The sequence below is a fragment of the Anopheles ziemanni genome, chromosome 2 (genome assembly GCF_943734765.1).
Source record: "Anopheles ziemanni chromosome 2, idAnoZiCoDA_A2_x.2, whole genome shotgun sequence".
Lineage (NCBI taxonomy): Eukaryota > Metazoa > Arthropoda > Insecta > Diptera > Culicidae > Anopheles > Anopheles ziemanni.
Genome location: NC_080705.1, coordinates 79,779,023 through 79,794,923, shown reverse-complemented (window position 1 = coordinate 79,794,923; position 15,901 = coordinate 79,779,023). Strand labels below are relative to the sequence as shown.

The 15,901-nt window shown below is 45.1% G+C and overlaps 4 protein-coding genes across 4 annotated transcripts; all 4 read left to right on the top strand.

The window, feature by feature from the left end:
- The first annotated feature begins 1,561 nt into the window (after positions 1-1,561).
- LOC131289049 (uncharacterized) lies at positions 1,562-7,127 on the top strand. The gene is made up of 9 exons (XM_058318251.1): positions 1,562-1,611; positions 2,826-2,872; positions 2,951-3,123; positions 3,189-3,708; positions 3,788-4,117; positions 4,189-4,439; positions 4,522-4,983; positions 5,042-6,403; positions 6,468-7,127. Exons 1-9 carry the CDS (start codon positions 1,562-1,564, stop codon positions 7,125-7,127), a joined length of 3,855 nt encoding a protein of 1,284 aa, XP_058174234.1.
- A 441-nt stretch (positions 7,128-7,568) lies between these two features.
- LOC131294467 (UDP-glycosyltransferase UGT4-like) lies at positions 7,569-9,452 on the top strand. The gene is made up of 5 exons (XM_058322514.1): positions 7,569-7,748; positions 7,816-7,903; positions 7,970-8,559; positions 8,635-9,077; positions 9,161-9,452. Exons 1-5 carry the CDS (start codon positions 7,569-7,571, stop codon positions 9,450-9,452), a joined length of 1,593 nt encoding a protein of 530 aa, XP_058178497.1.
- Positions 9,453-10,615: 1,163 nt separating this feature from the next.
- On the top strand, positions 10,616-12,460 carry LOC131294466 (UDP-glycosyltransferase UGT5-like). Its single transcript, XM_058322513.1, has 5 exons — positions 10,616-10,753; positions 10,820-10,907; positions 10,979-11,568; positions 11,644-12,086; positions 12,169-12,460. Exons 1-5 carry the CDS (start codon positions 10,616-10,618, stop codon positions 12,458-12,460), a joined length of 1,551 nt encoding a protein of 516 aa, XP_058178496.1.
- A 1,037-nt stretch (positions 12,461-13,497) lies between these two features.
- On the top strand, positions 13,498-15,362 carry LOC131294465 (UDP-glycosyltransferase UGT5-like). The gene is made up of 6 exons (XM_058322512.1): positions 13,498-13,527; positions 13,576-13,677; positions 13,744-13,831; positions 13,900-14,489; positions 14,551-14,993; positions 15,071-15,362. Exons 1-6 carry the CDS (start codon positions 13,498-13,500, stop codon positions 15,360-15,362), a joined length of 1,545 nt encoding a protein of 514 aa, XP_058178495.1.
- The last annotated feature ends 539 nt before the right edge of the window (positions 15,363-15,901 follow it).

Sequence of the window (15,901 nt, the reverse complement as noted above, 5' to 3'; positions counted from 1 at the left end):
GGTGCTTCCTTTCTCTGTGCGTTATCCTCTTCTAATGTCATCTCATGTTCTTCCGATAAGCAAATACTTTTTTCAATATCCAAATCTTCATTTGGTACCGGTTTCTCAACTGCACCCGGTTCTTCATTCGGTACCGGTTCCACAACTGCAACCGCTTCCCCCTCTTGGTTCGATGATTCTGGGTTTGCATCAAACATTCCGTTTGCAACTCTTCGGTATTGACAAAAAGTTCTCTCTCTCTTGCTCGTCAAAACTATGAACTGCCTGATTTTTGTTCGTATCCACACTGAACGGACACACGTTGCTTCCTGACGAACAAAACCTCTACTCATGCATCCGTCAACGTTTTTACCGATATCAAATTGTCACGAAAGTCTTTCACATACAACACATCACGCATGTTCAGTGGTTAATGTTTATTACTGATTCCGTTGATTTCATCATGATTCCGTTCTTTTATCCCACACAAAAATACTGGCGACGACAATTTCTATACCGCGTCGATAAACATCTTGTGATACATTGAACGGCGACACGCTCCAGAGTCCAATTTGAATCTTATAATGTTCTTTCCTTGCGTCTCAGTAGGCAAATCTTTTTCTATCATGAAGATGTAACCTTTGTGGCGAGAAGCATGATTTTCCTTTTAAAATTCAGATCCTCTTCATTTATATTTTCTAGTAACAAGGGATTCTTATGAGTCCGGCAAATTCAGAAATAGCTGTGACACTAAATCGCTTTCTTCCATATTCGGACCGGTCGTTTTTAGTTGCCTTTAGTTGGTCAGCAAAGACCAAAAAATGAGACCGCATCAACGTTTCCTTCTTCGTTCGTTGTTGTTTCGGACGCGACAAATAGTTACCCAAACGGTGACAACGAAGTGCGAGGATCAAGAGAGAGAGTTGATTTATTGCGCTCTTATTTATACATTTCTAGGACGAAATATGTGCCTAGTGGTTGGTGCTAAGTTTACGTTAACTGGTCAACCAACTGGTCTAAACTCGATATTTTTACAAAGTACAAACAAACATGGTCCGTACCGAACAGTCTAGCTGGGGCATTGGAGTAACCTACACGGAACTGAATGAAGCTGCATTGACTGGATAAATTTACGTATGTTACGGTTTGGATAACTTAGGGAGTTTCGACAGTGAAGTCTTAAATGGAACACGATTTCCCCGTGCCTACGCTGCCTTCCTACAATTTCCTATAAACCCCAAAAAACTAAAACCAATGACACAAACCATGCGACCACCAAGGAGCCATAAAATTTGAATTTCGACCACCACACACGCAAACAGCGATGCTTCAGTTTTGAACGGAGGCTCGTCGTCTGCATTTTACAAATGCAAATTTGGGCACAGTTTAGCTCGAGCTTTCGGTGTGATCGGTTCGCTTGCTTGGAGTGTGGTGTGCTAACATTTTTCTCTACTTCAAAGTGTTGACACGTAGCCAGTTCTGCGCTGGGAAGAGCATTCTCTAACGTGCGTTTTCCGCCTACATTGTGTGCTTTATTTTTATCTACATTGTGCTGCCTGACGAGCGGCTTCCTTCCGCGATCATGTTCTCAACAATCGGTTCGTACATCTGGAGCAGCGCCGGTTTCGACAGGTAATCCATCTTTCGGTACTTGCTAAAGAGAACATTAGACTGAATAAGTGATGCTTTCGGACAAAGGGAAACTGGTTTCCAATGATGGGGTCATAAATGTTTAACAACACCCTTCTAAACGCTTGTTCCACCTGTCCGGTTCTCGGTTACATAAGCAAGACATGCCAAAAATCTAGAATTAAAAGTCGCTGCCCTAAAACCAGTACGCCAAGAAAAATGGATAGAGAAGTACAGTGATAGAACGCAGACTTGGATTCCAAAATGGCATGTGCGTGAGAATGGATTGATTAATTCAGTGATAGAAACGTGAGACGAAATCAGTCAATTGCCTTTGAGTTTTGAGTGACCTTACGTTTTTAATGAATTTGAACTTTGGTGTTTTAGTGGTGCCAATGCTAATATGTTGCTAATGAATCCAAACTTCTAAAGAGTGCAGCTGCGAGTTCTGATCCCAATTTCGAACGAGCTGGATTTATTTTAATTTGCATTAGAAGCTGTTAATGAGAAAATGAAACATTATCAAAAAAAAAAGAGTAGAGTAGCCATCCTTTCTCCTCCATGCGTTATTTATCACCATTCTCCTTTGCCAAATGTCTAAGACACTTTCAGTACATTGACCTCGTTAGTTTCGAACCCAGCTATTCCGAACACAAAGTGGTATAGTTTACAATTCTACTTCGAAGATGACCTTCCATCGTTATGGTTCCGACAGAAACTCCGTTACCTTGCTGTAAAATATTACATTTAAAATGAAATAGCACAGCAGAGGTTCTTTACCGAAAGCATAACATAACATCCGAGGTATTCGAGGGAACTTACATCGTAACGTGGCCGGTTAACGAACGAAAAGAAGGTTGCTCATCCCTGCGCTAACGCGAGATGAAAACTGGCCAAGCAGAGTCAGTAAAAAAAATAAAATAAAAAAGATGCGCTATAAAATATCCACCGCCTAAAATATGCACCGCAGATGCAACTGCGATTTGACTGATCGCAATATTGCTTTATATTCGTATTCGCCGATTTTTGTTGTTTGTTTTACTTTATTGTCCGCACTGCTTGGGTTCTTCCTTGAAGGAAAATAAAACCAATATGAACTCGAGAAAGAAAACTCGGGGGAAAAAAAAAATTACTGATTCTTAATCTTCAAGCCATAAAAACATGGTACCAACTCGATGCGAGATATCAAATGTTCTTTCTTCAAATATTTCTTGCAGCCCTCTTTCAGAAGTTGTCTTCAGCATCAACGGCAAATCTTATACCGGTAACACATTAAGACAGACCATCGCCCTCGACCATGTTTTAATGTCCTTTTAATTCCTCCTAACCCCTTGCTGTTTAGCGAAAGCTGAGAGTGTTCCAGTGGACACTTCACTCAATACTTTTATTCGCAACTATGCACATCTCTCCGGAACAAAGTTCATGTGTCTGGAGGGAGGATGCGGCGCGTGCATCGTAAACGTGTCCGGAGTCCATCCTGTCACGAAGGAGACTAGAACGTGGTCGGTGAATTCGGTAGGTCAAAAGGATCAGCAAAGGTTGGCCATTTCTATTTGACTACTAATCAAGCCCCTTTGTAGTGTTTGTTTCCTGTGTACGCATGCCATGGCATGGATGTCAAAACGGTCGAGGCCTTGGGCAACCGGCTGGACGGTTACCATCCGATCCAGGAGCGACTGGCGCATATGAACGGAAGCCAGTGTGGATACTGCTCGCCGGGCATGGTGATGACCATGTACAGCTTGATGGAATCGAAGAAGGGTTCCGTTTCGATGGAAGAGGTCGAGAATGCTCTCGGGGGTAACATCTGCCGCTGTACCGGGTACCGGCCGATCCTGGATGCGTTCAAGTCGCTCTCCACCGATGCCGACAAGGAGCTGCTGGACATTGAGGAGCTCCGGATTTGTCCCAAAACGAACATGGCGTGCTCCGGCGAATGCCCGACGGCAGCTGCTAAGATCGACCCGGGACGTCCGGTTCAGCTCGTTTTCGACGACGCAAAGGAATGGCATAAGGTTTTTACAATCCCGGATATTTTTACCATTTTTACTAATATTCGAGACCGACCGTACATGCTGGTCGCAGGAAATACGGCCCATGGTAACTATCAACAACCCGGTGTATCTGTAATGTTACTTGACTCCTTTCGACGTTGAAACAATGGTACGTCTATCCACAGGCGTATATCGGCGCAGCGAGTCGCTGGAGGTCTTCATCGACGTCAACTCCGTCGAGGAACTTCGCAATTACTTCCTAACCTCCAACGAACTGATCGTCGGCGCCAACGTTACGCTGTCCGAGTTTATCGACATACTGACCAAGACGTCGAACAGAAGACCCAACTTTACCTACTGCCGGGAGCTAGCGAAGCACCTGAATCTGGTAGCGAATCCTGCTGTTCGCAATGCTGGTACCATCGCGGGAAATCTGACCATCAAAAACCAACATCCGGAGTTCCCATCGGACGTTTACATCCTGCTGGAGGCGGTTGGGGCAAAGTTGACGATCGGTTTGTACACGATAAGTGTTTGATCTCTACGCATAAATCAATAATCTTTTCTTCTTTCATTGCTATCCAAGCTGAATCGCCATCGACAACATACCAGAAGACACCACTGGAGTTCGTACAGATGGACATGAAGAAAAAGGTGATCAAAAGCGTTTCCCTTCCCTCGATTGGTCCCTTTACGAACGTTTTCCGAACGTTCAAAGTAACTCCGAGGGCGCAGAACGCTCATGCGTACGTCAATGGGGCTTTTTTGCTGAGGTTTAGCAATGACAAGACCACCGTCAAATCGGTAACACTCTGCTTCGGAGGTATCAACCCACAGGTGAGACAAAGGTGCACTGATGGAAGTGATCAAAGTAAACCGCACTAACCATTTTTCCTCGTTACTTCGCCTACTATTACAGTTTACTCATGCTACCGGAACAGAAATTCTTCTGGCCGGTAAAAAGCTGTTCGACAACAATACCCTTCAACAAGTGTTCAATTCGCTCACCTCGGACCTTCAACCCGATAGTGTCCTGCCGGACGTTTCCGCCGACTATCGGAAAAATCTGGCCGTTTCACTGGTCTACAAGTTTATACTCAGTGTAGCGGTGGACAATGGTGTTACGGTCGGTCCTCGGTTCATGTCCGGCGCATCTACCCTCCAGCGTCCGCTATCGTCCGGACAGCAACATTTCGATACGATCAAAAAGAACTGGCCCGTGACGAAGTACGTACCGAAGATCGAGGGACTAGCGCAGGCATCGGGTGAGGCGAAGTACGCGAACGACTTGCCATCGTTTCACAACGAGCTTTACGCCGCGTTTGTAGTGGCAACGAAAGTAAATAGTACCATCGGAAAGATCGACCCACTGGAGGCTTTGGTAAGCGACAAGTATGTCGATGGAAGAATCCTCTCTTGAGTAATTGATTGTGTTTTAGAAAATACCCGGTGTCGTTGCATTTTATTGCGCGAAGAACATCCCTGGAGCTAACAATTTCGTTAGCGACGCCATGATCTTCTATTTCCCAGATGTGGAAGAGATTTTCTGCAGCGGGCGTGTCCTCTTCCACGGCCAACCGGTCGGTGTGATTGTGGCCGAGCGGTACGAGCTAGCAATCCGCGCCGCCAAGAAGGTGCAGATCATCTATGAACGAGTGACGAGCGAACCAGTCTACCCGACGATTAAAGCGCTGCTGGAAAACCAAGTGAAGGCCCGCATCGTAGATCATCCGATCAGCAGTCGGTCTCAACCGTCCGTCAACCTGGAGGCATCGGTGAAAATCCAGGGTACACTGGCGATGGCCGGACAGTTCCACTTCTCGATGGAACCCCAGACGTGCGTGTGCATACCGACCGAGGACGGCATGGATGTCTACTGTGCCACGCAGTGGATCGATCTAACACAGGTGGCGATGTCGGCCGCACTGAAGATACCACAGAACAACCTCAACTTTATCGTCCGCCGTCTTGGCGGTGCCTTTGGCGGAAAACTTACCCGCGCCAGTCAGGTTGCTTGTGCCTGTGGACTGGCGGCTCTGCTGACCAGACGCCCAGTACGCTTTGTATTGAACATCGAAACAAACATGGGCTCCGTGGGCAAGCGCTATGGGTGCATCAGTAACTACCAGGTGAATGTGGACGCAAAAGGCAAGATACTGGACCTGACGAACAACTTCATGCAAGACTACGGCTCAAATCTGAACGAAAACGTCGTCGACGATGCAAAGTTTGTGTTTGGCCAATCGTACAACTCGAGCGCTTGGAAGGTGAGCGGAAAAGCCGTCCTAACCGATGCACCACCGAACACGTATACACGCGCACCGGCCACGACCGAGGGTAATGCAATGGTCGAGACGATCATGGAGCACATTGCGTGGGCTACCGGGGTCGATCCGATGGAGGTACGGTTGACCAATATGCCGAAGGAAAGCACACATCAAAAGATGATGCCCCAGTTCCGGCAGGATGTGGAGTTTGACAAGAGAAGGACAATTATCGACAATTTCAACGCCAAGAATCGTTGGCGCAAGCGGGGTATCGCCATCGTACCGATGCAGTACCCTCTGATACACTTTGGTGCCCTGCATGCACTCGTTTCCATCTACGCCAAGGACGGAACAGTATCGATTACGCACGGAGGAATCGAGTCCGGTCAAGGATTGAACACGAAGGCGGCACAGGTGGCTGCATTCATACTGGGCGTACCGATGGAGAAGATTTCCATCAAACCAACGAACAGCATGGTCTCCCCGAATAGTGTGATGACCGGAGGCAGTATGACTAGTGAAGTCGTATGCTACGTAAGTTTGGGGACAGAGAACTTTAGTAAAAATCAAAACCATAATAAATGTTCTCACTTTCCAGGCAATTAAGAAAGCATGCGAAACTCTCAACACCCGTATCCAACCCGTCAAGGATGAGCTGAAGGATGCCTCATGGGAAAAAATTACCCAAGCTTGCTATCTGCGAGACATCGATCTGAGTGCACTGCATCAATTCACAAAGGCCGACTTGAAGCCATACAGCATTTGGGGCGTGAGCTGCGCCGAGATAGAGACCGATCTTCTGACCGGTAGCATTCAACTGACCCGAGTCGACATCCTCGAGGATACGGGCGAAAGCTTGAGTCCCGGAATCGACATTGGACAGATCGAGGGAGCGTACATTATGGGCATCGGGTACTGGCTGACGGAGTCTCTGGTGTACGACATGACCACCGGTGCGCTGCTGACGAACCGTTCGTGGAACTATAAGCCTCCGGGAGCAAAGGACATCCCGGTGGACTTCCGTATTCGGCTTCTGCAAACCAGCGACAACCAATTTGGAGTACTCCGTTCGAAGGCCACAGGAGAACCAGCGTTAACGATGAGCATTGGAGTAATCTTTGCCTTGCGCTATGCGCTACGTTCGGCCCAGAAGGATGCCGGAAAACCGGACGATTGGATTCCACTGGGATCGGCTACGACCCCGGAGCAGATCTACCTCAGGTCGTTCAACTCTATCGATCAATTTAAACTTAATTAATCGCCCATTCTATTTTCATATATTTCATATAATTTCTGGTGATTGGGATGCAACTTTTCTTTTATCAAATTATAAAATATAAAATCTACACGACATACAACACCTGGAATTATCTGTTTATCCTATTCACCGTAATGTAATTCCACCATCGAATATATGTAAGTCTACACCGTGGTACACGGACATCAACAAACATTATCGGCAACACCGGTCTTAAGATTCGAAACACACCGAACGCTCGCTTCGGGTCAATATCATCGGGAACTCTCTGATAAACGCGCGTCTAATGATGACTTGCAAGTCTCTGCACGCCACACATACCAAACAACGAGATAGGTTCTGTCAAGGCCGACCACGTAAATTTCATTCAGTCGACCGGTGTCCGTGGGATGAAACAGTCCATCGATAGTGTGACAAAGTTTTCGCCTTTTGCCAGTAAAAATGAAGACAGCATTCAATTTGCTGTACGGTGTGTATGTCGCGATGTTAGCTCTTTCGTTTTACCCAACGAAATGTCACGTGGAGGGAGCCAAAATACTCAGCATCTTTCCTACGATGTCCAAATCCCACTGGTTTCTCGGATCGGCCCTCATGAAAGAGTTGGCGCTCGATGGACATGAGGTAAGAAGGTGCAATGAATGCATGAGGTTTTAGGTAATAAGAGTACTTTTAAACCCCCAAACCTCAGGTAACTGTTATAAGTCCTTTCCGGTTAAGTAATGCTCCGAAAAACTATCGCCATGTGGAGATCGTCTACAACAGTCGACTGTTTGAAGGTAAACAATTCAAAGCAAAATTAACCGCCGTGTAATCATGGTTTACTACTTCTCTGCCACCAACAGACATGATGGACGAAGTGTTCGAAAAGGTCGATGACAGTATCGTGCAAAAGATGTTAGGGGTGCGAGACTTTGTTGAAGTGATAGCCAACACCACTCTTTCCTCACCCGAAGTGCAAACATTGCTCCACTCAGAGAAAGAAACGTTCGACCTACTGGTGCTGGAAATCTTCCTGGACGATGTGTTACTAGGTTTCGCGGATCGCTTCAACTGCCCAGTGATTGCAATGTCCTCGTTTGGTGCATCGTCCTGGGTAACCTCGTTGATCGGGTCCCCGTCACCGCTCTCGTACATCCCTCACCCGATGAGTGGGCTTACGGACAGGATGAACTTCTGGGACCGGCTCACCAACGTACTGTTTACCGCGTTCGATGAAGCGCTGATGACGTTCTTGTGCGAAGCGACTCAGCAGCGGTACTACAAGGAATATTTCCCCAATGCCAAGCGGTCACTGTCGGAGATGCGCCGCCATGGAGTTTCACTGGTTCTTGTTAACAGTCACTTTAGTCTGAGCTTTCCCCGTCCCTATCTGCCCAATCTTATAGAGATTGGAGGGTTTCACGTCAACCGGAATGTTAATCCATTGCCAGAGGTAAGCGAATCGAACTGGATTCTTCCGTCAACGCAATCCACATTTGATTCTACTCTCATAAATATCCTCTTCCAGGACATCAAGTATTTCATCGAGAAATCTGAGCATGGAGTGATCTACTTCTCGATGGGTTCTAACATAAAGCCCTCCAAAATGGACCAACAAAAACGGGACGATATCATCAAGGTGCTTTCCACCGTCAAGCAAAACATCATTTGGAAATGGGACGACGATACGCTCGTGCTGGACAAGAGCAAGTTCCTGCTTGGAAAATGGTTCCCACAGGATGACATCCTTGCCCATCCGAACGTGAAGCTTTTCATTACGCACGGAGGTTTGCTGAGCTGCACCGAGTCGATCTACCATGGAGTTCCGATCGTTGGCATACCGATCTTCGGTGATCAGCTGCTGAATATGGCCCGTACCGAACAGGCTGGTTGGGGCATTGGAGTGACCTATACAAAACTGAATCAGGCTACTTTCAGCAAAGCCGTCAATGGAGTGCTTGATAACGCAATGTAAGTCCCACTCGCAAAAAGATTGTGTTGAATGTACTATTTTTATCATTAATTTCTAATCTTTCTTCCCTACATTTGCACAGTTATACAACCAATGTGAAAACAATATCACGACGATTGCGCGATCAACCACTCGCACCGATGGATATGGCCAAATTTTGGGTCGAGTACGTTCTTCGGCACGACGGAGCAAAGCATCTGATATCCGCAGCCCAGGATTTGACCTTTGTCGAGTATAACAATTTGGATGTGTACGCTTTCATCGTAGCGATGGGCTTGGTAGTGTTAATGGTTTTGCACTTTATTGTAAAGAAATTGGTAAAAATGTTGTTTGCAAAGAAATTACAAAGTAGTACTTCGAAAAAGAATAAATAGTTCTTTCAATATTAGATACGTAGAATAAAGTACTCTACGAAATAAAGTACTTAAAAGAACTCAATGCAAATTTTGTTTTGCAATTCTAAGAATGTTTAAACTTAAATGTTTTGTGTTAAAATTTCTAGACCCTTCCCTGTACGAGCGAACTGACTATCCACGTACTCAAAGGGAAAAAGTCTTGTAAGTCCCTTCATGGGGCAGCCATGACCGAGACGGTTGTTACGCCAAGAAGAAAAATAAGTTTTTATGTATTAAAGAAGAAAATTCATTTAAATCCATTGAAGTGAACAACAAAGTAGAAGGAATACTACAGGATGCATTACTAACTCGGCAACACTATGTTCAGAAGGCATTCATCCCAAGGAGACGTTACACTATGAACCTCCAAATGATCTCTTCTGGTCGCTCCACAGTTGCGATGATCGAACACTTCAGGAAGTCCTCAACATGCGCGCCTCGGAGATGCAAACCGATCCGAGATTGACGAGTGATTCATCCGAATATTGAATGAATCCTCGGGTTGAGTACTTTTGTCGCCGTCAGACCACCGGTGCATTGTTGACGAATCGTTGGTGAAATTAACAGATGCTAGGCGTAAACGACATGCTTCTGGACTGCCGCGCTTCCACTGGGATCAGATACGAAGCCGGTACAAATTTCCCTGAAGTCGAACAACTCTATCAGTTTCAGTCTATCAGATCAACTCAGTTTAAACTCCATCCATTTCCATTTACATTTTCATATGTCTTGTGACTGGGGTCATACAACTTTTTTTTATCAAATTATAAATCAAAACACACCAAGCGACGTACGGGATTATCTGTTTATCCTGTTTATCGTAATATAAGTTCACTTTTTAATCTATGTGAGTCTACCTCATTGTACATCCACATCAACAAACATTATCGGCAACACTGGCAAAGCTGTGTAACATACCGAACGCTCGTCTTATGATGACTTGCAAGTCTTGCAAGTTGCTATGCAAGTAGATATATGATATATATCAAGGGCGAACGTGTGAATTCTCATTCAGTTGACCGGTGTCCGTGAGTCGATCCGTGAGTCGATACGTGAGTCCATCGATAATCTGAGAAAGTTTTCGCCTTTCGCCAGTAAAAATGAAGGTAGCATTCAATTTGCTGTACGGTGTGTGTGTCGCGATGTTAGCTCTTTCATTTTACCCAACGAAATGTAACGTGGAGGGAGCTAGAATACTCAGCATCTTCCCTACGATGTCCAAGTCCCACTGGATTCTCGGATCAGCCCTCATGAAAGAATTAGCGCTCGATGGACATGAGGTAAGAAGATACAATGAATCCAAGAGGATTAAGGTAATAAGAGATAAGTTTACTGTTACTCCTCAGGTTACCGTTATCAGTCCCTTCCGGTTAAGTAATGCTCCGAAAAACTATCGCCATGTGGAGATCGTCTATAACAGCCATCGATTTGAAGGTATCAAACTATAATTCTAACCAAGCAATGACAAACGGCCAATGTTCATGAATCACTCCTATATCACGTAGAGGTCATGGATGAGGTGTTCGAAAAGATCGATGACAGTATCGTGCAAAAGATGATGCAACTGGGAAGCTTTTTTGAAGAAATAGCCAACACCACACTAACCTCACCCGAAGTGCAAACATTGCTCCACTCAGAGAAAGAAACGTTCGACCTACTGGTGCTGGAAATTTTCGTGAACGATGTATTTCTTGGTTTCGCGGATCGCTTCAACTGCCCAGTGGTAGGCATGTCCACGTTTGGTGCATCGTCGTGGGTAAACTCACTGACTGGGTCCCCTCAACCTCTCTCGTACGTCCCTCACCCGATGATGGGGCTTACCGATAGGATGAACTTCTGGGAACGACTCACCAACGTACTGTTTACCGCGCTCGATGAAGCGCTGATGACGTTCTTGTGCGAAGCGACTCAGCAGCGGTACTACAAGGAATATTTCCCTAATGCCAAGCGGTCACTTGCGGAGATGCGCCGCCATGGAGTTTCGCTGGTGCTTATTAACAGTCACTTTAGTCTGAGCTTTCCCCGTCCCTATCTGCCCAATCTGATAGAGGTTGGAGGGTTTCACGTCAACCGGAAGGTTACTCCATTGCCAGAGGTAAGCGAATGGAACTGGATTTGTCCGGTAACACACTCCACATTTGATTCTAACTCCTTAAGTTTCTGCTTCTAGGACATCAAGAATTTCATCGAGAAATCTGAGCATGGAGTGATCTACTTCTCGATGGGTTCTAACCTGAAGCCCTCCAAAATGGACCAACAAAAACGGGACGATATCATCAAGGTGCTTTCCACCGTCAAGCAAAACATCATTTGGAAATGGGACGACGATACGCTCGTGCTGGACAAGAGCAAGTTCCTGCTCGGAAAATGGTTCCCACAGGATGACATCCTTGCCCATCCGAACGTGAAGCTTTTCATTACGCACGGAGGTTTGCTGAGCTGCACCGAGTCGATCTACCATGGAGTTCCGATCGTTGGCATACCGATCTTCGGTGATCAGCTGCTGAATATGGCCCGTACCGAACAGGCTGGTTGGGGCATTGGAGTGACCTATACGAAACTGAATGAGGCTACTTTCAGCAAAGCCGTCAACGGAGTGCTTGATAACGCAATGTAAGTCCCACTCGGTAACATATCGGTTTGAAAAATAATTGTGACATTCAGTTACTAATCTTTCTTCCCTACATTTGCACAGTTACACAACCAATGTGAAAACAATATCACGACGATTGCGTGATCAACCACTCGCACCGATGGATATGGCCAAATTTTGGGTCGAGTACGTTCTTCGGCACGACGGAGCAAAGCATCTGATATCCGCAGCCCAGGATTTGACCTTTGTCGAGTATAACAATTTGGATGTGTACGCTTTCATCGTAGCGATGGGCTTGGTAGTGTTAATGGTTTTGCACTTTATCGTAAAGAAAATGGTAAAAATATTGTTTGCAAAGAAATTGCAAAATAGTACTTCGAAAAAAAATAACTAGTTCTTTCAATATAAGTTACATAGAAAACGTGTTCAAACTCCATGAAATGAAGTACTTAAAAGAACTCGATGCTAATTTTGTTTCGTAAATCGAGAAATGTTTAAAATTAAATGTTATTTATATCCGTTGAAGTGAACAAAAAAGTAGAAAGAATACTACAGGATGCATTACTAACTCGGCAACACTATATTCTGGAGGCATTCATCCCAAGGAGACGTTACACTATGAACCTCCAAATGATCTCTTCTGGTTGATCCACAGTTCCAATGATCGAACACTTCAACAAGTCCACAACATGCGCGCCTCGGAGATACAAACCGATCCGAGATTGACAAGTGATTCATCCGAATATTGAAAGAATCCTCGGGTTGAGTACTTTTGCCGCCGATGATATGATTATACCGTTCCAGGATGTGGAGGGGATTCAGACCACCGGTGCATTGTTGACGAATCGTTGGTGATATTAACAGATGCTAAGCGTAAACGACATGCTTCTGGACTGCCGCGCTTCCACTGGGATCAGATACGAAGCCGGTACAAATTTCCCTGAAGTCGAACAACTCTATCAGTTTCAGTCTATCAGATCAACTCAGTTTAAACTCCATGAATTTCCTTTCACATTTTCATTTGTCTTACGACTGGGGTCATACAACTTTTCTTTTATCAAATTATAATATAAAACACACCAAAACACGACGTACTGGATTATCTGTTTATCCTGTTTATCGTAATGTAAGTTAACTTTTCTAACTATATGAGTCTATCTCGTGGTGCACTCACATCAATAAACATTATCGGCAACACTGGCAAAGCTGTGTAACATACCGAACGCTCGCCTCGGAACAATATCATCGAGAACTCTTTGATAAACACGCGTCTAATGATGACTTGCAAGTCCCCGCACGCGACTCTAATCAAGCAACTATATATATATACTATCAAGGGCGACCGAGTGAATTCTCATTCAGTTGACCGGTGTCCGTGGGATGAAACAGTCCATAATAATCTGAGAAAGTTTTCGCCTTTTGCCAGTAAAAATGAAGACAGCATTCAATTTGCTGTACAGTGTGTGTGTCGCAGTGTTAGCTCTTTCGTTTTACCCAACGAAATGTCAGGTGGATAGCGCCAAAATACTCAGCATCTTTCCTACGATGTCCAAGTCCCACTGGATTCTCGGATCGGCCCTCATGAAAGAATTGGCGCTCGATGGGCATGAGGTAGGAAGGTGTAATGAATTTATGAAGTTTTAGGTAATAAGAGATAAGTGTACTTTTATCCCTCAGGTAACTGTTATCAGTCCATTTCGGTTAAGTAATGCCCCGAAAAATTATCGCCACGTGGAGATCGTCTACAATAGCCACCTTTTTGAAGGTATCAAACTCTAATTCAAATCAACATATGAACAACGGCCTATCGTAATTTACTCCTATATCACGCAGAGATCATGGATGAGGTGTTCGAAAAGATCGATGACACTATCGTGCAAAAGATGCTGGAACTGGGAAACTTTGTTGAAGAAATAGCCAACACCACACTAACCTCACCCGAAGTGCAAACATTGCTCCACTCAGAGCAGGAAACGTTCGACCTACTGGTGATGGAAATCTTCCTCGACGATGTATTTCTTGGTTTCGCGGATCGCTTCAACTGCCCAGTGGTAGGCATGTCCACGTTTGGTGCATCGTCCTGGGTAAACTCGTTGACCGGGTCCCCTCAGCCGCTCTCGTACGTCCCTCACCCGATGATGGGGCTTACGGACAGGATGAACTTCTGGGACCGGCTCACCAACGTACTGTTTACCGCGTTCGATGAAGCGCTGATGGAGTTCTTGTGCGAAGAGACTCAGCAGCGATACTACAAGGAATATTTCCCTAATGCCACCCGATCGTTGGCGGAGATGCGGCGCCATGGAGTTTCTTTGATACTCGTTAACAGTCACTTTAGTCTGAGCTTCCCCCGTCCTTATCTGCCCAATTTGATAGAAGTTGGAGGGTTTCACGTCAACCGGAAGGTTACTCCATTGCCAGAGGTAAGCGGATGGAACTGGGTTCTTCCGTCAACACATTTCAGATTTGATTTTTGGCTTCCAGGACATCAAGAATTTCATCGAAGAATCTGAGCATGGAGTCATCTACTTCTCGATGGGTTCTAACATAAAGCCCTCCAAAATGGACCAACAAAAACGGGACGATATCATCAAGGTGCTTTCTGCCGTTAAGCAAAACATCATCTGGAAATGGGACGACGATACGCTCGTGCTGGACAAGAGCAAGTTCCTGCTCGGAAAATGGTTCCCACAGGATGACATCCTTGCCCATCCGAACGTGAAGCTTTTCATTACGCACGGAGGTTTGCTGAGCTGCACCGAGTCGATCTACCATGGAGTTCCGATCGTTGGCATACCGATCTTTGGTGATCAGCTATTAAACATGGCTCGTGCCGAACAAGCTGGCTGGGGTATTGGGGTGACCTATACGAAACTGAATGAGGCTACTTTCAGCAAAGCCGTCAACGGAGTGCTTGATAGTGCAATGTAAGTACCATTCACACAAAGATTGGGTTGAAAGCACTATTCTTATCATTAGTTGTTAATCTTTCTTCCCCACACAGTTACACAACCTATGTGAAAACAATATCACGACGATTGCGCGATCAACCACTCGCACCGATGGATATGGCCAAATTTTGGGTCGAGTACGTTCTTCGGCACGACGGCGCAAAGCATCTGATATCCGCAGCCCAGGATTTGACCTTTGTCGAGTATAACAATTTGGATGTGTACGCTTTCATCGTAGCGATGGGCTTGGTAGTGTTAATGGTTTTGCACTTTATTGTAAAGAAATTGGTCAAAATGTTGTTTGCAAAGAAATTACAATGTAGTACTTCGAAAAAGAATAATTAGTAACAGACAGTATTAAAAAGATAATGTACCGTACTAGAGTTTACGAAAAATACTGATTACAAACCTCGAATTGTGATTCATAAAACAATGATAGTTGCGTGCAACATTTTTTACTTTATGAATAAGTTGAGATGGCGAACGAAACGGAGGAAAACCAAGAGAACCCATATTTAAATTACTTTGCAGTCGACCTTGGAACCAACCATGCCATAGACACCATTAATGACATTTTCTGACATGCTACACGTAAGTAAAGACTGGGACTGGCTACAGTAAGGTCAATATCCGCTATTTCAACATCCCCTTAAGCCAACCGCCATAAAAGTGTCTTTACATTTGCTGCTCCCGTCATTTGCCCACGATATTTTATCCGAGCTGGTCCATTGCGTTGGGTCTAACTTCAATGCACACAGTTTGCTCTATCACTGGTAGAAACCTACATAAAAGTGTACCTCCAACTATTATCGCAGTGTTACCAAAAACAATACAGTGGAAGATTTGTGGTATTGAATTAATAATATAGACAATGTTACCAGCAT

Bases quoted from the DNA above. Each gene is read 5' to 3' on its own strand.
- LOC131294465 (XM_058322512.1), top strand. From the start codon at position 13,498: ATGAAGACAGCATTCAATTTGCTGTACAGT. The intron at 13,678-13,743 runs GTAGGAAGGTGT...TTTATCCCTCAG, and splicing joins TGGCGCTCGATGGGCATGAG to GTAACTGTTATCAGTCCATT. The intron at 13,832-13,899 runs GTATCAAACTCT...TATATCACGCAG, and splicing joins CAATAGCCACCTTTTTGAAG to AGATCATGGATGAGGTGTTC.
- LOC131289049 (XM_058318251.1), top strand. From the start codon at position 1,562: ATGTTCTCAACAATCGGTTCGTACATCTGGAGCAGCGCCGGTTTCGAC. The intron at 1,612-2,825 runs GTAATCCATCTT...TATTTCTTGCAG, and splicing joins AGCAGCGCCGGTTTCGACAG to CCCTCTTTCAGAAGTTGTCT. The intron at 2,873-2,950 runs GTAACACATTAA...CTTGCTGTTTAG, and splicing joins CAACGGCAAATCTTATACCG to CGAAAGCTGAGAGTGTTCCA.
- LOC131294466 (XM_058322513.1), top strand. From the start codon at position 10,616: ATGTTAGCTCTTTCATTTTACCCAACGAAATGTAACGTGGAGGGAGCT. The intron at 10,754-10,819 runs GTAAGAAGATAC...GTTACTCCTCAG, and splicing joins TAGCGCTCGATGGACATGAG to GTTACCGTTATCAGTCCCTT. The intron at 12,087-12,168 runs GTAAGTCCCACT...ACATTTGCACAG, and splicing joins GGAGTGCTTGATAACGCAAT to TTACACAACCAATGTGAAAA.
- LOC131294467 (XM_058322514.1), top strand. From the start codon at position 7,569: ATGAAGACAGCATTCAATTTGCTGTACGGTGTGTATGTCGCGATGTTA. The intron at 7,904-7,969 runs GTAAACAATTCA...TGCCACCAACAG, and splicing joins CAACAGTCGACTGTTTGAAG to ACATGATGGACGAAGTGTTC. The intron at 9,078-9,160 runs GTAAGTCCCACT...ACATTTGCACAG, and splicing joins GGAGTGCTTGATAACGCAAT to TTATACAACCAATGTGAAAA.